At 49.0% G+C, this 19938-nt stretch overlaps 3 protein-coding genes and 1 long non-coding RNA gene across 7 annotated transcripts; 2 read left to right on the top strand and 2 right to left on the bottom strand.

Moving 5' to 3' along the window:
* The first annotated feature begins 93 nt into the window (after positions 1-93).
* APBB3 (amyloid beta precursor protein binding family B member 3) lies at positions 94-6370 on the top strand. Of its 3 annotated transcripts, none has more exons than XM_070465481.1 (12): positions 94-463; positions 761-924; positions 1004-1080; positions 1823-1920; positions 2129-2275; positions 2398-2525; positions 2943-3057; positions 3197-3281; positions 3517-3600; positions 3862-3977; positions 4116-4307; positions 5820-6370. In XM_070465481.1, the coding sequence occupies exons 1-12, from the start codon at positions 461-463 to the stop codon at positions 6054-6056; spliced, it is 1446 nt and encodes a 481-aa protein (XP_070321582.1). In that variant the 5' UTR covers positions 94-460; the 3' UTR covers positions 6057-6370. The 3 variants fall into 3 exon arrangements, with proteins under 3 accessions (XP_070321582.1, XP_020736299.1, XP_070321583.1); XM_020880640.2 differs by having other exon boundaries at positions 95-463; positions 1860-1920; XM_070465482.1 differs by having other exon boundaries at positions 95-463; positions 1860-1920; positions 2398-2527; positions 2918-3057.
* On the bottom strand, positions 4183-5825 carry LOC139034401 (uncharacterized). Its single transcript, XR_011486872.1, has 2 exons — positions 5688-5825; positions 4183-5408 (listed from the first exon to the last, which is right to left on the bottom strand). It is a non-coding gene; the product is annotated as an uncharacterized lncRNA (long non-coding RNA).
* A 662-nt stretch (positions 6371-7032) lies between the features above and the next one.
* On the top strand, positions 7033-12682 carry SRA1 (steroid receptor RNA activator 1). Its single transcript, XM_020880648.2, has 5 exons — positions 7033-7158; positions 7285-7410; positions 11315-11523; positions 11995-12103; positions 12261-12682. Exons 1-5 carry the CDS (start codon positions 7134-7136, stop codon positions 12539-12541), a joined length of 750 nt encoding a protein of 249 aa, XP_020736307.2. The 5' UTR covers positions 7033-7133; the 3' UTR covers positions 12542-12682.
* Positions 11817-18679, bottom strand: EIF4EBP3 (eukaryotic translation initiation factor 4E binding protein 3). 2 transcript variants are annotated; one of them, XR_011486870.1, is made up of 4 exons: positions 15346-18679; positions 14124-14297; positions 13862-13961; positions 11817-13203 (listed from the first exon to the last, which is right to left on the bottom strand). XR_011486870.1 is itself a non-coding variant. In XM_070465489.1 (3 exons), the coding sequence occupies exons 1-3, from the start codon at positions 15446-15448 to the stop codon at positions 13933-13935; spliced, it is 306 nt and encodes a 101-aa protein (XP_070321590.1). In that variant the 5' UTR covers positions 15449-18678; the 3' UTR covers positions 13618-13932. The 2 variants fall into 2 exon arrangements, 1 of the variants encoding a protein (XP_070321590.1); XM_070465489.1 differs by lacking the exon at positions 11817-13203 and having other exon boundaries at positions 13618-13961; positions 15346-18678.
* Positions 18680-19938: the final 1259 nt, after the last annotated feature.

The following is a 19938-nucleotide window of genomic DNA, read 5'->3' as shown; positions in this document are numbered from 1 at the left end:
ACGTGTGCGCGTGCGCAGACGACCTGAACGCGATGATCTCACTTGTTCGCGTGTGCGTTCTGCGCCCATTCTCCTGGAGAATCTTCCGCCGCTTAATGAGCTCACAGTTGAGCGGTGATGTCAGCGTGTGCGCCGCGGTCCTTGAGCCTCCCCTAGACTCGCGGACGCGAACGCGCAGGCGTTGGGAGATCCGAACGTCTTGTTTACACGCGCCACCTCTAGACTGGAGGCGCTACCTTGGCGGGTCCTTTCCCGCCCCTAGGATCCGGCCTCTGCTCCTCCCCGCGTTTGTGCGGCTCCCGTTGGCCTGGCGGATTCCAGCGCAAAGAGGCTGGACTTGTAGGCACAGCAGCTCCGGAGGCGTGCTGGGCTGAGTGAGGGCCGGCGAAGGCCGGCGGGAACGCGACCAGGACTATGCTGGGCAAGGATTACATGCTGGCCATTATTCTGGTCAACTGCGATGGTGTGCACAGAGGGTCTAGATGGGAGGATCGGGAGCTGAGGGAGGGCGAGGGAGCGCGAAAGGCTACCTTAGGCTCAAAGACAGGGAGCCTGTCTTTAAGTTACTTGAGTACGTTATGTCTTGGGATGAGGACCAGGGGACAAATGAACCCAGATCTTTGCAATGCAGTATCCAAGGTTGGAAGCCTGGACCTTTAGACTGGACCTTCAGCGCAAATATGGGTTGGAGGAAGGGTTATGACAGTGTTATTCTGAGTCCACAAATAAGCCCTCCCTCTCCAATCCTACGTTCCTGTAGATGACTTGTGGGGGGACCAGAGTCTGGAGGGGGAGCCAGGCCTGCCCCCTGGCTGGAGGAAGATCCGCGATGCTGCAGGTACTTATTATTGGCATGTACCCAGCGGTAGCACTCAGTGGCAGCGCCCATCCTGGGAGTCAGGAGATGCAGAGGACCCAGGCAAGGTAGGTGGAGTGTGAGGACAGGGCCAGAGCTCATGTGTGGACCTATACCTGCCACACTGACCTATCCCCCTCTCTACAGAAGACAGAGGGAATTTGGGGACTTCGGCCCCCCAAGGGGAGATCCTTCTCCAGCCTGGAGAGCTCACTGGACCAGAGGTAAGGGGGATAGGCCAGGCAGAAATGAAAAGCTTGGGGTTCCATAGTACTCAAAGATGCAGCTGGACCTGTTACAGTCTGCTTTCTGGCCCAAGTTCTGGGGTGGCACAGTGGTAAGGAATCCACTTGCCAATGTAGGAGATGCAAGAGCCGTGGGTTTGATCCGTGGTTCGGGAAGATCCCCTGGAGGAGGAAATAGCAACCTGCTCCAATATTCTTGCCTGGGAAATCCCATGGACAGAGGAGCCTGGTGGGCCACAGTCCATGGGGTTGCAAAGAGTCAGAAACTACTGAACCACTGAGCACACACACATACACACTGTGTTCTTGGTTCTGTCCCATATTCTTGATTGTCCCAGTGTTTTGTTCCTTGATCCAAGCTCTGTTTTTTGCTGTATGGTTGTTTTATGTATTCTGGGTCCTGACCTGTCATGTTCTACATCTTGCTGACTACCCTACCTTCTGTCCATGGAGGTTCCTATCCTGTGTTCAAGGGTCTTCTTGTCCTGATTTGGGGCACTGGTCCACATTTTGGACCCTACTGCATGCTTGTAAGTTTTATTCTATGTCCTGTGTGTTGAATTTTTCCTCCATTTCTAAGCCATGCTCTATATTACACTTATTTAATATGTCCTGGGCTCTGTCTTCCTCTGAGTTTACATTTGGGACTCTATATTCTGCTTCTTATCCCACATCTTGTGCCCATCAAGTAGTCTGGTTCTCACCATTGTGCCTTCTGTAGGAATTGTGGTCCTTTTACGAGCTCTGCTCTATTCCAGTAACTCTCTGTCCTGGTATGGTGAAGAATCCTACATCCAGAGAATGGAGCCAGGGGCTAAGGTAGTGACTTAAGCCTGAGGGCCAGCCCAGGACTTTGGGGAGGGTCCCCAGGGAAAGGTCAGGGGTGAGATCGGCCTGGGCAGAGGTGATAAAGGGTGAAGGGAGGTCTACAGAGGGTTTATATATGTGGAGCCTGTGACACCACCCATCCTACTTCATCCTACTTCCCTTACTCAGGGTCCTTCTGTCCTTTCCTTCAACCTGTCAGTGCTTTGCAGTCCGCTCTCTGGGCTGGGTGGAAGTACCTGAAGAGGACCTGGTACCGGGGAAGAGCAGTATCGCTGTCAATAACTGCATCCAGCAGCTGGCCCAGACCCGTAGCCGGAGCCAGCCTCCAGATGGTGCCTGGGGTGAGGTGAGCTGGCTGACCCTTCGAGGTATTCAACCTAGCATCCAGCAGAGGTGGCTGTCCCTGAACTGCCTGTTCCCCATGGTAACCACCTTCATCTGAGCTCCAGCCTGACCTCTCCTTGGCAGGGCCAGAACATGCTGATGATCCTGAAGAAGGATGCCATGAGCCTGGTGAATCCCCTGGACCACAGTCTGATCCACTGCCAGCCCCTGGTGCACATCCGTGTATGGGGTGTGGGCAGCTCCAAGGGCCGGTGAGGACCCCCTGCATCCTTGGAAATGAGAGTTGCTTCTCCTTCCCCCTTGCAGGCTGTGATCCCCACTGATGCTCATTCCCTGTATTGAACCCCTGGACACAGGTCCTCTGACATGGACCCAAGCTCTGCCTCCCCTGCCTGATCCAGCCCTGGTTGGGGAGGGTGGGCTCCAGCCCAGCAGGGACAGACGGGGGAGAGTCTGAGAGGCTGGGCTGATTCTCTCCTGTGCTCCCACATGCTTCTGGAACAGTGACAGGTGAGTGACAGCCAAGTGCCTTGAGCTCCAGCCCTGATCTCCCTGTTCCATCCCACCGTTAACTCTGACTTCCAGCCTCCTGCAGGCACTGCAGGGCCCCCACCCCTCCCCTAGCCCCATCTCCAGTCCTGCCCTACCCCCATCTCTGACCCTGCCAGGGACTTCGCTTTTGTGGCGGGTGACAAAGACAGCTGTATGCTCAAGTGCCATGTGTTTCGCTGTGACGTCCCTGCAAAGGCCATTGCCAGTGCCCTACATGGGCTTTGTGCCCAGGTAAGGGCCAGGAGTGGGGCAGGAAATATGGGTATTGAGCTGGGTCTGAAGCTGCTAAGGTTGTTGGGTTAGGGTGGTATTGGCTTCCTTACCTCACTTCTCCCTCCCTTCACCGCATGCTGTCTGCACTGTGTTTCAGATCTTGTCGGAGCGAGTGGAGGTCAGTGGTGATTCCCCTTGCTGCTCATTAGACCCCATCATCCCTGAAGACCTGCCTCGACAAGGTATGGGGGGCAGGGCTGCAATGCAAAAACGCTACTTTGGTGAAAGATGGGGAGGGGGATATTTAGTAGTTCTCTGCAGATAGAGGACTTCTGAGATATCCTTTTCCCAGGGATCCCAAACCCTAAATTGGGAGAACATCCTTGGCCTTTTTCCTACTTGCTCCAGTTCCCTTAGAAGGGTGGAGAAAGGGGTCATTGAGAGAGTACCCAGACCAACTTGGTGTATATATTTCAGTGGAGCTACTGGATGCTGTGAGCCAGGCTGCTCAGAAGTACGAGGCACTGTACATGGGGACCCTGCCAGTCACTAAAGCCATGGGTGAGAACTGAGTGGGCTGGAGGGCTTCGGCTGTGTAAGGGAAGTGGACAGTGGAAAAGGAAGGATCTACCACCATTTTTCAGAGTGCTCCCATGGCCTTCTGTAGCCTGGGATGTACTGCCCTTCTCCTCTCAGGATTTGAAGCCTGGCCCCAGCTATTCTATTCCCATCTCTCTGAATCCTGTCAGTGAGGGGGCTTAGACACTCCTTGCAGAGCCTTCTTTACATCTGGGAGACACTGAGGTGGGCATGTCCCCCCAGGCATGGATGTGCTGAACGAGGCCATTGGTACGCTCACCACCCGTGGGGACCGGGACACCTGGGTCCCTGCCATGCTCAGTGTGTCTGACTCTGTCATGACAGCACATCCCATTCAGGTACCAGCCAGAAAAGGGTGAAGTTGGGGGCTGTGGAGGGGTAGGCGGGGATGCTAAGGGGTTATTGCTTGCTGTTGGAAGTGCTCAAGGGGTCCAGCTAGTATCTGACCCTTTAGTGACTAGGCCTGATTTGGGCAGGCAGAGGCTGGTGCAGAGGAGGAGCCACTGTGGCAGTGTCCTGTGCGCCTCGTGACCTTTATTGGTGTTGGTCGTGACCCACACACCTTTGGTCTCATTGTCGACCTGGGCCATCAGAGCTTCCAGTGTGCAGCCTTCTGGTGCCAGCCCCATGCAGGGGGACTTTCTGAAGCTGTGCAGGCGGCTTGCATGGTGAGTTAGGGGTGGGAATGGGTGGGTGGTATTGCCCTGCAGCTGCTCTATTCTGTTCACTGGGGTTCAGGATTAGCAGCCTCTCCAGAGATCACAGACCAGCCAGGCCAGGGCTGACTGTGGTTCAGGAGTATTTTATTTGACCCTCACGCTGTTTTTAGTAGGTTTTAACTGTCAATATTTAAAGACCAGGACATTTCACATAATAATAGCTATTCCTGTTTTTCTTTAAATATCAGAAGCCCTGACACTTGAGTCCATATGTGTACATTTCAGCATTCAGCTGAAATTGTGTAAGGTATAGGGTGAACATTCTCTTTCCTGTTTTCTCTCATTTGGGTTGTTTTCTGGTATCTGGGCATATGAATGTGGGACATTTGCACTCAGTTCAATTCACTTACTCACTGAAATATGAGTAGGTGCCAGAACTCAACCATACTTGACCCTGGGAATTCAGTGGTATGGAAGGCATGGCCTTTTCCCTCACAGAACAGTTAGGTTAGAGCAGAGATAGATGAGAAGGAAGTTGTATATCACAGGATGCTGGAAGCTTTGGCCCCTTCAGAGGTTCAAGGAGGCTCTCTGAAAGAGGTGATAGAAAACTGAGAGTTGCTGGTCCAAAGAGGGAAGTTATCCAGGTGAAGGGGAGTGGTTTCAAAGATGTGCTGTCAAGTATAGGGAACCCCAGTGGTCAAGGTGAGAGGGATGTCAGTGTCTGAAAGAATGTAGTTTATATGGAGTGCATGAGGTGGGGGGCAGGGCTCGGCGGGGGAAGGATGGATAGAATGAGAGACGGGCAGAAAGAATGGCAGAATCCAGGTCACAGAAGAACTTACAGGGTAGGGTGATGAGTTTGTTTCATCCTGAGGCACGTTGAGCCGTTTAAAGGTTTTGAGCAAGACAGTGAAGTCAAGTTTGTGGATTTGGAAGATGACTTAAACTACAGTATGGATTTAAGATTTGGAAGACACCAGAGAAGTAAGAAGACCTTGTAAAACCCTGTTGAATTCAGGAGAGAGAAGAGCAGGGCAGTTTTGCACAGGGACTGGGTTGTAGAACGTCCCCTTGATGAGGAACTCCACTTTGCCAGGGGCCAGTCCACTGTAAGGAGAGAGAGAGAAACCAGCATAGTGATAGGTATGGTTAAAAACACAGGCCCTACAGTCAGAACTAGTTTTGAATTCCGTTAATTTCTGACTCTGTTTCCTTGGGTAAATCATGTATTCTCGTTGATTCTCACTTTCTCATTTGCAAAATGGTGATTATAACACCTGATAAATAACTGGATCAAGTAGAGTATACAAAGAACTTAACACAGTGTCAAGCGTTCCTTAAATGCTCAGTAAATGCCAGGTTTTAGACTTTTTGTTATTGAGCTACCTGTGACTGTTGTAGGGGCTCCAGACATGGCAGGTTATCTGTTTCTTTCCTCCTGATGCCTTGTCCTGCGGAAGCTTTCAGGGAGTCCAGGGGCCAGAAGGAGCTGGATCCTCACCTTCCTCTTCTCCCTAGGTTCAGTACCAGAAGTGTCTTGTGGCCTCTGCAGCTCGAGGCAAGGCCTGGGGTGCCCAGGCCCGTGCCCGCCTGCGGCTCAAGCGGACCAGCTCTGTGGACTCCCAAGGAGGTCCCCTGCCACTTCCCCTGCTCAAAGGAGGGGTTGGGGGTGCAGGGGCAGCCCCTCGAAAGCGGGGTGTCTTCTCTTTTCTTGATGCCTTCCGGCTGAAACCCTCTCTGCTCCACATGCCCTAAGTTAATTGGGGAGGACTGGGGAAGGAGGCTCTGGGTCCACGCCCAATTCTGTACCCCTTCTTTTCCCAGGGGCCTGTAGCCTCTCACCTTTTGGAGCCTTCTCTGCGTGCCCCACTGACACTTGCCCACCCTCTGTTGCCCAATTCATTGTTTGTATGGGTGATTGAGAGGCCCTGTACCACAACCTAGGCTGCAGACTCTCCTTTCCCTGGGTCCCTGTGTTCCTTGCCCCTGTCCAACCCTGGACAGTTGGCTCTACCTCAGCAACACTTTATAGCAAAATCAGTACAAATAAAAATCCCTCAGTGACCTCACTGGATGTAAGTATATTGGGCCTGGGACAGGGTTGGGGGTATACTCAGTCTGTATGAGATGAGTGTCTGTATCCGTCCTTGGTGTTGGTGGCAGCTGCTAGTCACATAAGAGAGTTGGAAATCTGACTTCATTTAATAAGTATATTTCTAAAGGACTTCTCTGTGCTAGGCATTAAGGTCGGCATTGTAGGTGTAATCAAATAGGGGCTCCACCTTCTGAGACTGTCAAATAAACGAAAGTCAAGGACTGAAGATAACATGCAGTACAACTGGGAAATCTCAGAAGGTTGTGGGAGCTGAGGTGAGACTCCTCAGAAGTACCTGGTCTGAGACACTTTAAAGTGTACTAGGCTTCCAGATAAATATATTCCAACCAAAAGAGTGTAAACGTTCAGGGAAGTGGACAGAAGTTCTGGAAGTCCACTTGGCTAGACCACAGCGGGGCATATGTGGGGCAGGAGCTTCTGGTGGTGTAAACTTGCTTCTGAGAGCAACTGTGATTTGGAGAGGGAACCCACAGGGGTCTTAAGCTCCTAGAGCAGCACCTCCTGAAAAACAGCCTCATTTCCTACCATATAGTCAGCACTCCCGAGTGATAACTAGCTGGAATAGACGGAGTTGGAGCAGGGCGATTTTCAGCGTTCCTGAATTGTCCAACCTGGAGGGTTCCAGGAAACTTGCCCTTTTGGGGGCGTGTCCCAGTCGGCTGGGTGCGGCCGCCCCGGAAATGACGTGATGCCCCGCTGGCCTTGCGGAAGTGGAGATGGCGGAGCTGTATGTGAAGCCGGGTGAGCGCGGCGGGTGGGCTGGGGAGCTTGGTCCTTCCCCGGCCCAGGCTGGGGGCGGTTACCGTGTGGGGTGCGGACCCTCTGTCGCCCCCCCCCGGGATCACTTCACACTTCTCACTTTCGCAGGCAACACGGAGCGCGGCTGGAACGATCCGCCGCAATTCTCCTATGGGCTGCAGACCCAGGCTGGCGGACCCAAGCGCTCGCCGCTCACCAAGAGGGTCGCCGCTCCCCAGGATGGATCCCCCAGAGGTGCGTGACGGCCCTGTGTGCCGAGACCGCCCGAGAATGGGCTGTGCCGAGATAAGCTTGCCCCGTGAGCCTATTTTTCTTTTCTGAGGACTTACTGAGGGAGAGAGGTTGGAGTCCCAGAAAGGGGCTCAGTTCAGGCCTTTTTCTGAGCTCATCTGTTGCCCAGGTTTGTCTCCAAAGAATCTGTGCTTTCGTCCTAGGTGACCTCATCCAGACTTACGGTTTTTAATATAGTTTTTGTTCCCAAATTATTTTCAGATTCTATTTCAAACTTGGATCTTTTCTCGGAACCCCATGGTGGTACACCCATTTGTATGTTCTACCGCGTCACTGGACTATATGATAAGCAACTCAGACTTAACATGTCATTCATTTAATCAGTATCATCTACTGAGCACCTGCTGTTTGAAGGCAAACTAGACAGCAGTGAACAAGACAAAAAGTTTTGTTTTCTTGGCGTTCACAGTGTAACTTTGGAGAAAGATGAAATGGTGATAAGAACTCTGCAGAGAAGTAAAACAGGGTGATGTGAGAGTGATTGGGTAACTAAGGTATCTGAGGGGCTGACATTTAAGCTGAAACCTGAAGGATTAAAAAGGCAAGGATCAGGTGCAAGAGCATTCCAGGCATTAGGAACAGCTAGTGCAGAAGCCCTGAGATAAGTTTGGCAAATTTAGACTACAGGAGTATCTGATGGCTAGAGCATAGTGGGCTAGGGATAGAGTTGAAGATGATCTGTGGCACTGAAAGGGCTTCCCAGGTAAAGAATCTGCCTGCCAGTGCAGGAAATTGAGGAAACACAAATTCTATTTCTGGGTCAGGAAGAGCCCCTGGAGTAGGAAATAGCAACCCACTCCAGTAGTCTTGCCTGGAAAATTCCATGGACAGAGGATCCTGGTGGGCTACAGTTCATGGAGTTGCAAACAGTGGGACATGATTGAGTGACGACTGATGTGACCTTGAATAGGGGGCTCAGATTCAGCTCTTCTCACCCCTCTCTTAGCCACATCTATAACACTGCAGAGTTTTTGATATAAATCAGTTTCTTAACCTTATCACTACTGGCTTTTGGGGCCAAATCATTCTTTTTTGTGAGGGATTGTCTTGTGCATGTCAGTACATTGTAAGATGTCTGCAGCTCCCTGGTTTCTACTCACTGGATGCCAGTGGCACCCACACACAGTTGTGACAGTCAAAAGCCTCCAGATGTTTGGAGGCAAAATCTCCCCAGACTGAGAAACACTGATTGACTTACATCTTTAAAAAGATCACTGTGTTTACTCTGTGGAAAATAGATTTTAAGGAAGAAGTGAAAGGAAAAACTATAACACAGGTAAAATATAATGATAATTTGGCCAGGGGTGGGAGTACTAGAGGTAGTAGTAATTGGGTGGATATGGGTATGTTATGGAGGAAGTCAGTAGGAATGAGTAGCTACAGTAGGTGAGGTGAAAGAGGAGGCTATGTAACACTTCCACTTGAGGAACTGGACGGTGTTGTTCATTGATACGGGATAACTGGGTTTTGGCAGGGGAGGAGAAAAGCAAGCTTTCTGTCTTGGCCATGTTGAATTTGGGCTGCTACTTTGGGGAGAGCTCTGGGCCTGAATTATAGAAATGTGTCACTATCATATGAATAGTATTTGATGTCGTGAACATGAGTACAAAAAGTAAAGACAGGATTCAAGACAGAACCGTAGGGTTCTCTAGCATTTCAAGGTTGTGGCCAATGAAGTAAGACAAGTAGAGTTACTCTGGGAGAGAGTAATATCTTGATTCAACCCTGATGAATGCTGCTGAGAGGTAAGTAAGATGGAGAAAAGGGACTAGTTGGTTTGACAAACTTAGCAATCACCAGTGATGCTAACAGAAGCATTCAGGAGTGATGAGAAATAGGGCAGTACCTGAGGATGGAATGTGAGGTAAGGGAGAGTTCTGTATGCTGATGGGATGGTTTAGTAGAGGAAGAACTGATGGCACAGGGGAAAGGGGATGACTGCAGGAGGAAAGCCCAGAGAAGACAAGAGAGGTGGGTAGAGTCTGGCTGGAGAGAGAGCCTCTGGGAGGAACAGGAGCCTTTCCTCTATTAGAGGAGAAAGGAAAGCAGCTCCAGGTGCAGGTGGGTAGGCAGAGCTGGTGGTGAGAAGATGAGTGTTCTGTTTGATGACCTTTATTTTCTTGGTGAAATATGAGGCAGGGTCAGAAGTGTAGACATCAAGGAAAGGAAAATAAAGGGAGAAGGTAGAAAAGCTTATAGGCGATAAAATGTGAAAATAATTGTTCTGAAGAGGAGAAAAACAAGGCAAAGTACAGGATTTCCAGGCAGTGTTAGATGTTTTTTTAAAATCTGTAGCTATGAGTTTAAACCCATGTTCCTTGCAATTGAAGGTGGATTCTCAACCAGGGAGACCACCAGGGAAGTCCCTGTAGCTATATGAATTTAAAGGGAGTGATTTTAATGCACCTTGAAAATCTGAGTAACTGTGCTAGAGGGTTAGGAGGGGTGGGCACTGTTGTTGGGAACAAGGCAGATGATGAGAGGCTGAAGGAGAGTGGTCACTGGAGGTGAGGTCAAATTGACAGACCAGTTGGATGAATTATCATCCATGTGCATGTTAATACCTGAAAATAATTTTTGACTTTTCTTCTCCAGTATTCTCATTTTTCATAGTGATTTTGCCATCATGTCATTAAAGTCAGAAACCAAGAATCACTGCTGGCTCCCGTCTTTCACCCCCATTCCCATCAACATTTGTTCTGTCTCCTCCTAAATAAATCAGACCTCCTCATTTCCCCTTGTCTACTCTTGCTCTAGTCCATGCCAGCATTCTCTTTCCTGGACTGTCGTTAACCTCCCAACTGGTGTCCCTGCCCTTCTTGACCTATTCTCATCAACTTTTCACAGACTATACAGAGTGAACGCCATAAAAAACAAGTTTGGTGACATCACCCCCTGCTTTTATAAACCTGGCAATGGTTTCCTGTTACCATTAATGGAGTAATAGCTCAAAACCAGGCTTCCCTGGTAGCTCAGCTGGTAAAGAATACACCTGCAATGCAGGAGACTCCACTTCGATTCCTGGGTCAGGAAGATCCCCTGGAGAAGGGATAGGCTACCCACTCCAGTATTCTTGGGCTTCCCTGTGGCTCAGTCAGTAAAGAATCCACCTGCAGTGCAGGAGACCTCCGTTCAATCCCTGGGTTGGGAAGATATCCTGGAGAAGGGCATGGCAACCCACTCCAATATTCTTGCCTGGAGAATCCCCATGGACAAAGGAGTCTGGCAGGCTACAGTCCATGGGCTCACGAAGAGTTGGACACTACTGAGCGACTAAGCACAGACAGCTCAAGACCAAACTCCTCCAAAGTCCTGCAGGGTCTGGACCCCTACTTACCTTTCCAGTGAAAGCTCATAATTTCTCAGTGTTAAGCATTTCTAGCCACACAGACCTTGTTTCTGTTCCTTGAACAAGTCAGGACTTTTCCCTTCTCTTGGGTACTGCCCTTACCTCTACCCTAGTATCTGGTTCCTTCAACTCTTTATGACTGCATCTATCTTATCCAAGTTCTTAACTTTGTGAGCACTTTTTGCTACCCACTTTAGCAGCTGTACCTATATTCTTACACTCAATCATCTTTGTAACCTTGTGAAATAAGTGCTGCTACTGTAATATCCCCGTTTTATAGAAGAGGAACCCAAACTCAGAGGTTAAAGGTAACTTGCCAGATGTCACATAGCGTAAACATAGTGTAACATAGGGTAAACTTTGACATCAACTTAGAAGGCCTTCCTTGAATACTCAGTCTAGGTAGGGTCCTCTACTACTATTCTGCTTTACCACAGCATGCATTTTTATTTCTTTGTATTTAAGTCATGTTTGCTTGGTCCTGCTTTATCTTTTCAGTCCCCACCTCAGAGACATCTCCTGGGCTCCCCCCAATGGGGCCTCCACCTCCGTCAAGTAAGGCTTCCAGACCACCTCCATTTGTGGGGAGCTGTCCTCCCTCCAGAATGGAGCCCATGGATTCCCCAGTCGTTGAGTCTGAGATTCTGCTAGAAGATGTACTGAGACCTTTGGAACGGGCATTGGAGGACTGCCGTGGCCACATAAAGGTAAGTTGGGAAAGCTCCCATCAACAGTCAGATGCAGGTGTGGCTCCCAAAGGTAGACACTCTGATCCTATGAGCAGTCTTAAAGAAAGGAAAGTAGAGTGGTCTTCACCTCTTTGGCCCTTAGAATCCATGGACAGAGGAGCCTGGTGGGCTACAGTCCATGGGGTTGCAAAGAGTCAGATGCAACTGAGTGACTGACACTTTCACTTTCCTTATTGTAAAGCAGCACTATAGAATTAATTTTTAACCATCTGAAAAACTCCAGAAATTAAAAAATTCTAGCCATACACACATTTTCCTTGAAAAGAGATCCATAGATTTCATCAGATTCTTAGTGGGGCCTCTAATCTTTGCGTAAAGAACCATAACTCAGACTGAGTGTAAAGTTCCTGGACCAGACAGAGCATGTGCTGCCTACCCTGCCCCTGCAGGGCAGGCAGCACTGACTTGGAGGGTGCTTCTGTCTCTCAGAAGCAGGTATGTGATGACATCAGCCGACGCCTGGCTCTGCTGCAGGAACAGTGGGCTGGAGGGAAGCTGTCAATGCCTGTAAAGAAGAGGATGGCTCTGCTGGTGCAAGGTGTGGCGGGGTCCCTTGGTATAGCCTAACCCCTCATCCTGCCATGGTTGTCCAAGTTGGACTAGGTGCTGAGATTTTGACTGACTTGGGGAGGGAGGAGGAGTGGCAGCTGTATCTTTGGCTCCAGGTTGCTTGCTCAGCCCCTCTCTCTCCTTAGAGCTTTCAAGCCACCAGTGGGATGCAGCAGATGACATCCACCGCTCACTCATGGTTGACCATGTGACTGAGGTCAGTCAGTGGATGGTGGGAGTTAAAAGATTAATTGCGGTAAAGAGGAGTCTGTTTTCAGAGGAGGAGCCCAATGAAGAGAAATCCATAGCCACAGCTGAGCAGAACCAAACTGTACCAGGTGTCCAGCTTGACTGTGATCCTGTGGGTTCCCCAGACTCATCTCACACCACCTCCTGTGCCTTGGCATGGGAGGCTTCTCTAACTTGACTTCTTTGTACCACTGGGGAGATGGTCTGCCCATGGGGAACTCTGGCCTGACCCATCTCTGGGGGAAGAGGTCCCACCTAGACCACAATGAAGTTGCTTGTTACCATACCATATGCGTTTCAATAAAAACATCTCAATACAGTGGGCCCTGGGTAGGAGAGATGAGCCCTTCCTATGTTCCCTCTGGTGTCCTTGACTACTCTGCTCCTTGTTTTCCTCTATTCATCATGAATGGCCTTGCTAAGCATGAGTAGATTACCACCTGCCACTTTCCCCCAAATTACATGGAAACATACATCCCTTTCTGGGCTGAGTCATCTATGTTTGGATGACTTTGTTTCAACATGGAAACAGGCTCAAATAGCATGGGGAGATTTTTTTCTCTCAAAAGGAGGAGACTGCTTATTTGCATTGCACCACCCTTGACATATGCAAGTGCTACAGAGATTATAACATAGCTATATAAACTGAAGGAGAAAAAGACCAGATTGCTGCAATATGGGAACATGATTTTTCCCCATGGGGGCAGGGGAGGGGGAGCAGGATTATGACTCTTTATCTGACTCACCAAATAAGCTGCTGCCTCGGTTTGGGCCCTAAGGTCTTCTAACACTTTGAGGACAACAGAACCAGGTGGAAGGGGCCAGGAGGTTCACATCATGCTGTGAGAAGGGAGAGTACAGGTTTTCAGTGTTGGAATAAGGTTGGTACTTACAGGTGGGAGGCAGAAAAGGCATGGGGAAAGACCAAAGAAGGCTGTAGGCTGGGGCAGTGCCTCTTGTTTCCTGCTTTGAAACAACTAGGGAGGGACTGCTAGAGAGGCTGATTCCGGCAATGGTGCTTCCTGGAAAGGCTGGAACTGCCCTTGGCAGGGGTCAGGCTATTGCTGTTTATGGTTTGGCAGCTCCTATGGCCTGTCCCCAAAGCCTGCCTCAGGGTCTAATTGCTGCTGAAAGTGGGCCCAGAGGGAGCTAGGAAGGGACCTGGGACCTCTGATCCTAACCAGGTTTGCTGGGCCCTTACATTATGGCTGAGCTGGGAAGATCAACATTGAGGAGAACACTGGAGCCAAGGCATTTCTTTGAATGTTTACTAAGCAGTCAGAAAGTGACATTCTCCATTCCCCTGGCCCAGCCTCAGCTGGAGCCCAGTGCCAGGGGTTGGGAGGAGTGCCTACAGACCAAAGAGAAAGTAGAGCTAAGGGCTTGGCAAGTTGCCCACTCCTATCCCTGGTCTAGCTGCCTCAGACCCAACAGGGAGGCCCAGAACCAACAGATCACCCCCTTCCGGATTAGATGAGGCCAGTAGGCCTTTGGATACCCCAGAGAAAGGAGGTAGCGGCAGCAGCCTGACGGATTCCTCTCATTCCACACGTGGTCATCGGCATGGGATTAGATGTCCATTTCAAACTGTGCATCATCTGGGGAGAGAAAGGGCGGGAGGACTGGTTGCTGGGCTGGCAGTCTACAGCCTCAGTGTTAGTTCAGACAGCCCCCTCAGAACTGACCCCCGCCCCCAATCTACATAATTGGGGGTTTTGGCTTCAAAGCCATATTAAAATTTTAGGTCCTGCTTTCCTTACCGGGTATCTCTTCCTCTGTCTCCTTCTGCTCCGTCAGCTCCTCTAGCTTGGGGGGTGGGGCTGTTGGAGGAGCTGTGACCCCGGGAATCTGAGGGAGGCAGCAGGGAGGCGTCTGGGCAGTGGGTGAGTTCTTGCACTCCAGCAGGAACTTTCGGTCGTAGATGATCCTGGTGCCTGTCAAGGGGTAGGGGCTAGGTAAGAGGCAGGAGCTTGGGTACAAAGCTATTTGGGACCCCAGACATAGGTCTTTAAAGGGCCAAGGGGTCACATCTTTCCTTTTCTTAAGGGCTACTGTTCTGCAGCCCAGTCAGGATCTCAGCTGACTAGCCCTCACAGCACTTGAAGGCTTCTGGGCCTAACCAAGATGTGTCTGAGCACCATAGAGCAAGTGGTGCATCCCAGCTGGTCTAGGCAGGGGCTTTTGGTTTAGGGGGGCTCCAGGAGCACCACCAGACTTGGAACTCAAGAACTTCTGGAGGTTCCTGTCCTCTGCTGGCTCTGAACTTCACCTATTTGGTTCAAAAGGTAGGGCCTAGCCCTTCAGCCTCAGTTGGATGAGGAAGCCAAAGAACAGATGTGAAGGCTAGTACTGCCACCTGGGCTCAGAAAGGGAGGGGCATTGCTCCTCCTGTGAAACCCCTCCCAAGTCCTGTCAGGCTCACCTCAGCCCCCAGGACTTGGCCCCTGCCGTGTCCTCACAAGACCCTATCCTCTTCTCACTCCTCCCCTTTGCCTGCCTGGCAAGAATCCCAGAGTGGGTATGATTCCAGGCTGCTTCACCAATCATCCACTAGGCAAGCCAGCCAGCGCAGTGGCCTAAAGCCCCTGCCCCGGACTGCTCCCACCTCCAGCCCCTGATCCCCACCACTTGCAGCTCTGCAAAACCCAGTTGCTTCCTGCTGAGGCCACACAGCCGAGGGGCCAAAGCTCCTGCTCTAGCTCCCAGGTGGCAATACTGGGAGGGGTAGGTGAACAAGGAGCCCAGAACTCAGGCCGCAGTGATATCTGCCCAGAGTCACCCGGAAAACAGGTACAAGGCCATGTTGCATCACTTTGAGGTTTTAGGGAACCGAGCTTAGGTTCCAAGAACCCACCCCGCCAAAAGCTAAAACCTGCAACGGGGCCTGCAGACAACTCCAAGCCCGCACCTCCCCGCCCACGTCCCGCGACAAGCACACGCAGGCCTGCCTGCTGCCTATCGACCCTGGCCCGGCCCTCTGACCTCCGGGGGTAGTGGCGTATAGCGTGCCCCCCGGCGTGCTGCTGTAGCAGTCGGGCAGTCCTTCCCTGCCCCCAGGAATCGGGCAGCTGGTGGACGAGGACATAGAGAACGGAAAGAGCAGGAAGGCAGCGGCTGGTGCTGAGGACGCAGAGCGGAGTCTGTGGCGGACTCTACCACGTGCGGCCGCAGCCACAACACCGGGACGACGTCACGCCGGGGGCGGGCCGGCTGTCACTCAACCCGAAGATCCCGCTCTACCCTCGCGGGAGCAAGCCCCAAACTCAGCGAAAGTTGGAGCTTGTCCCGGGACCCGCAGTGGCCTCCAGTTCCTCCTGGACCCAAAAAGGCCGGCCTGCTTTTGCCTATGAGCGCTGCAAAAACTCAGTCATTTACTATTTACTGTTTCCAGCGGGTGCTGGGAACACGTGAGGTATGGCACACGTTTTTTGCTTGTATTCATCCATTCCTCTTAACAGTTGGATAGTAAGACACTATTATTAGTTACAGTTACAAGTGAGGACACCAAAGCCCAGAGAGGTTAGGTCATGGTTGGAAGTCACGGATCTTGTATTAGGAGCGGGAGATAGGATTCATACTTGAGTGTGTCTGATTCAAGTGTGTGCCCCTAAGCACAGCTATTATGCCCCCCATTAATCAGTTTCAGTACAGGGTTAAAGTGCCTTAATGGCCTGGTGCACAGACATTAGTTGAGGAATAAGTGGGCTGAATAAAGGATGAATAAAGGTTGGAAGATACTATAGGCCTGTTCTTTGATCTCTGCCACAGCTAGCCTTAGTTCAGTTCAGTCTCTCAGTTGTATCCGACTCTTTGTGAGCCCATGGACTGCAGCACGCCAGGCCTCCCTGTCCATCACCAACTCCCGGGGTCTACTCAAACTTATGTCCATTGAGTGGGTGATGCCATCCAACCATCTCATTCTCTGTCATTCCCTTCTCCTGCCTTTAATCTTTCCTAGCTAACTTCACAACCTCAGAAAACTAAAGAAGGGATGGGGGCTGGAGAGGAGGGCTTGGTTTTTTAGCCCTCTGGCAAGATAGTGTGGCTTTTTTTTTTTCCCCCAAGTCTCCGAGCATGTAGGATCTTATTCCTCAATCAGGGATGGTATCCAAGCTCCCTGTGCTTCAGGAAGCACTGAAGTGTGGAGTCTTAACCACTGACCCAAGAGTGGCCTTTAAAGAGATTTTTTGCTGTAGGCACGGTGATATGAAAGGAGGCAAGAGAGAGATGGTGAGAGAGTAAGTACTAAGTCGAGTACATTAAAAATCTCAACTTGATCTAGTTGTTTGCTGTTTGGCTTCCTCAAAATCAGTATACCCTTCACCAGTGTCTCCCTTCTCCTCCAGCCACCTGATTTCATGGCATTTATCAGTATTACTTCAGCTCTGGCTTCACCAAATTTTCCTTCAGCTCTGATTTCTTTACTTATTAAAAAAAAAAACCAAATGGTGTTTTACAAGTCATTGCTTCTCAAATTTTACTGTATACATAAATCACCTGGAGATCTTACTAAAATGAAGATTCTGATACAGTAATTAGAACTTGAAATTCTAGGCTTTTAATAAAATCCCAGGTGATGCAGACCCTTAGGTTTGCAATGTCCTTAGAATCACACTTTAGGTAGCAAGGATATGTATGTTTTACTGTTCCAAAAAGGCTTTTGAGTCTCTTAGAAAGTGGTATATGCCTGAAAGAAGTGTTTTAACAATAAGTGCTGGAGCATAAGGCTTGGGATCAGATTGTGAGGAACCGTCTATGACAACTCAACTTTTAAGCAAGGTAAGTGGTCTAATGAGGGGAGTGAGAGATGGGATGGAGGATAGTGAGACTGAAGGTGAAGACTCCAGCCTAGTGAAACGGGGTGGGCAAGACAGTGGCTGAGAGGATGGAGAGAAGTGAAGGGGATCCAGATATACAGAGGAGTAAGGATAACGTGATTGACTTAAGGGTAGGGTGGGAAGGAGATAAACTAGGATAATTCCCAGTCTTTTGACTTGAGAGTCTTGGTAGTTTATAGTACCAACTAATATAATAAGGAAAACAAGGGGAGGGGCATATGTTATATTGGGGAGTATATAATGTGTGTGGAATGTTCAGATGGAAAACACTGGAGAATGTTAAATAAGGAGCCAGATGTACAGATTTGAAGCTACAGAGGGAGAACTCTGGGCTAGTGATTCAGATTTGGGTGGAGTAAAAATCTAAGGCTGTGGGATGAGATTCCTTGGGGAGAAGATACACCAAAAGAGACCTGGGCACATCAACATTTCTTTAAGGGGTAGTAGAGGAAGAGGATTTCACCAAAAGAGACTGGGAAAGATGAGTGAGAGCAGAACTAGGAGACAAGTGTCAAAGTTTGTTAAGAAGGATCAGTATGGAAGTGAGGTCTCCCATCTATTAATCTCTTCTATAGAACAACAGCAGCAGTTTCTACTACTATAAGACTACCACCAGAAGCTTACTTTTCTTGAGACACTGTGCTACAAGGGTTGGAGAACTAGAGAATAGGTAGTTGGGTTTTAGAGAGAAAGCCAGATCTGTCATCCATTCAACCTGCATGAAGGACTAAGAAAGAGCTTGAATCAGAGGGTTTTGTCAACACTTATTGACCATTAGAGTACAGGAGCTTTAAAAAGAAAAACAGCTTAAACTCAGAGATCTGATTACACCTGTAGGGAAATACCAGGTCTCTGCCACCAGGCAAATTACTTTGAACTAACATCAGTATCATTAAAATAAGACAGGAAGAGATGAAAAGCAATCACAAAGTAGGTTTGCAATCTCATCATTAGATTTACAATCTTGTTTTCCAAATTAGGTCTTCAAGCTCAGGCTCCTGCCTTTATTGGATGTGGTCTTAACACACTTGAGTTTTGGATACTCAACCACTTCCTACAGGAGAGAGTGAAGGCAAAGTAACCTGTCAATAACATTGACACATGGTGACAAATCTTTGAGCATGAATAGAAAATGCAGCATTATTAGAGTCCCTCACCCCAGGACAGGGTCCACTGGGAAGATGTCACAACCAGCCACATTTCTTGGTAGAAGAGCTCCAGGACTAGTTAGAGAACAAGATGTTCAGAAGCTGTTTTCATACAGTTTGTTTGCCTCTTCCTAGGTTTACAATGTGGTACAAAGGTCTTAAAACAGTGGGACAGAACCATGTATACTAAGTAGTCCTCCCTGTCTGGCTTGAAACTCTAATATGATCAGCCTTTCCCCTTCTAAAAGCCACCTCAAACTAAGGATGGTACCTCCTATACTAATTTTGAGGTTGGGAAGACTTGGTCAGAATTTACAAGATGGAAACTATAGTTCCAGGTCCTGAGATCTCTTACCTCTGGTTAGGAGAGGCCACCATTGGCTGTCCAACTCTCTTCTTCGGTCTGGTTAGCTGAGCTGATGAAATTTCCCCTTTGAGAGCAGGGACTGAAGGAAGCAGACTGGCCTATAAAAGGGCAAGTCAGCACACTGTAGCCATAATAGGTTTAAAGGGTCTTAAAAACATCAATACTGTTATTGGTGGTGGTATTTTATTTTATCGAACACTACTTGAAATAAGTAGGTTCAGAAACCTTGATGATAGTTTTATTTCTTGAATGAGCTCTTATTCATAGGGTTTGATCTATGCCTCAGGGGGGTGTTCCTTTTATTTTTTCTTTTGTTTCAGCAGGATGTTTCTTAATGACTTGAAGGCTCACTATGGATGTGCAAGGTTTTCTTCTGCCTCCAATAAATCCCCAAAATCAATAATGGCTCTCACAACAGCAGGCTTTTGATTCCAAATGGTAGGGGCTCTCAAACCTCAGCCATGTATCAGCTTCTAGCAGTCCTACCACATATTCTCATTCATGAGACAAGTAAATCTGTTAGAACTAGGAGACCCTTTTGAGTTCAGTTATACTAAATTTCATTTTCAGATGAGGAAAGTGAAGCCCAGAGATGAGAAATGACTTGCCTAAGGTCACACAGTATTGAGTAGCAGAAATGAAAAGAGAACTTAGTTTTCTGACACTTGTTCCACTCTACCCACTCTGCCTCCCCGCAAATCCCTTGTATATTTGAAAGTAATTAAGTTCTTACCTGAGCTAGATTTAATCCAAGGTTCAGGTTGGTAAAATAGCAGTAAAGTAATGCCAGGAAGAGGCAAGACAGAGGAAGAAGAGATTATAGCAGGCAAAATGTAGTGGGGAGTAGGCTACTGGGATTCAAATAGAAAAGAAGGCAGTACAGATAAGAGGGCAGGAAGAAGGGTATCCTAAATAACTGCTAAAAACTGCACAGCTGCTATTTGTTCCTAATCCTCCTAGGGGTTTCTCATAATTGTATCCTCTTATGGGTTCTAGTTCCTGACCTGAGATCAAGTTTCTCATTCTGTTGTCCTCAGGGTGTAGAAGATATTGGAAAAGCTCTTCCAAAAATTCAAATGTACTTTAATTAGTTAGGATAGACCACCACTTAATTTTTGTCCCACTGAATAATTTACTTAATATTATCTCTCACTATACATTTCATCAAGAATAGTTCCATTCATTTCACTAATATTAGGCGATTTTTTCTTTTGGTTTGTTT

This window comes from Odocoileus virginianus, chromosome 3 (genome assembly GCF_023699985.2).
Source record: "Odocoileus virginianus isolate 20LAN1187 ecotype Illinois chromosome 3, Ovbor_1.2, whole genome shotgun sequence".
NCBI classification, from domain to species: Eukaryota; Metazoa; Chordata; class Mammalia; order Artiodactyla; family Cervidae; genus Odocoileus; species Odocoileus virginianus.
This window is presented reverse-complemented; position numbering and strand designations above follow the sequence as displayed.

Bases quoted from the DNA above. Each gene is read 5' to 3' on its own strand.
- EIF4EBP3 (XM_070465489.1), bottom strand. From the start codon at position 15,448: ATGTCCTCGTCCACCAGCTGCCCGATTCCTGGGGGCAGGGAAGGACTG. The intron at 14,298-15,345 runs GTCAGAGGGCCG...ACCCCTTGACAG, and splicing joins ATACGCCACTACCCCCGGAG to GCACCAGGATCATCTACGAC. The intron at 13,962-14,123 runs GTAAGGAAAGCA...TTCTCTCCCCAG, and splicing joins GACAGAGGAAGAGATACCCG to ATGATGCACAGTTTGAAATG.
- APBB3 (XM_070465482.1), top strand. From the start codon at position 415: ATGCTGGGCAAGGATTACATGCTGGCCATTATTCTGGTCAACTGCGAT. The intron at 3,058-3,196 runs GTAAGGGCCAGG...ACTGTGTTTCAG, and splicing joins TACATGGGCTTTGTGCCCAG to ATCTTGTCGGAGCGAGTGGA. The intron at 3,978-4,115 runs GTACCAGCCAGA...TGATTTGGGCAG, and splicing joins TGACAGCACATCCCATTCAG to GCAGAGGCTGGTGCAGAGGA.
- SRA1 (XM_020880648.2), top strand. From the start codon at position 7,134: ATGGCGGAGCTGTATGTGAAGCCGG. The intron at 7,411-11,314 runs GTGCGTGACGGC...TTATCTTTTCAG, and splicing joins CCAGGATGGATCCCCCAGAG to TCCCCACCTCAGAGACATCT. The intron at 12,104-12,260 runs GTGTGGCGGGGT...CTCTCTCCTTAG, and splicing joins GATGGCTCTGCTGGTGCAAG to AGCTTTCAAGCCACCAGTGG.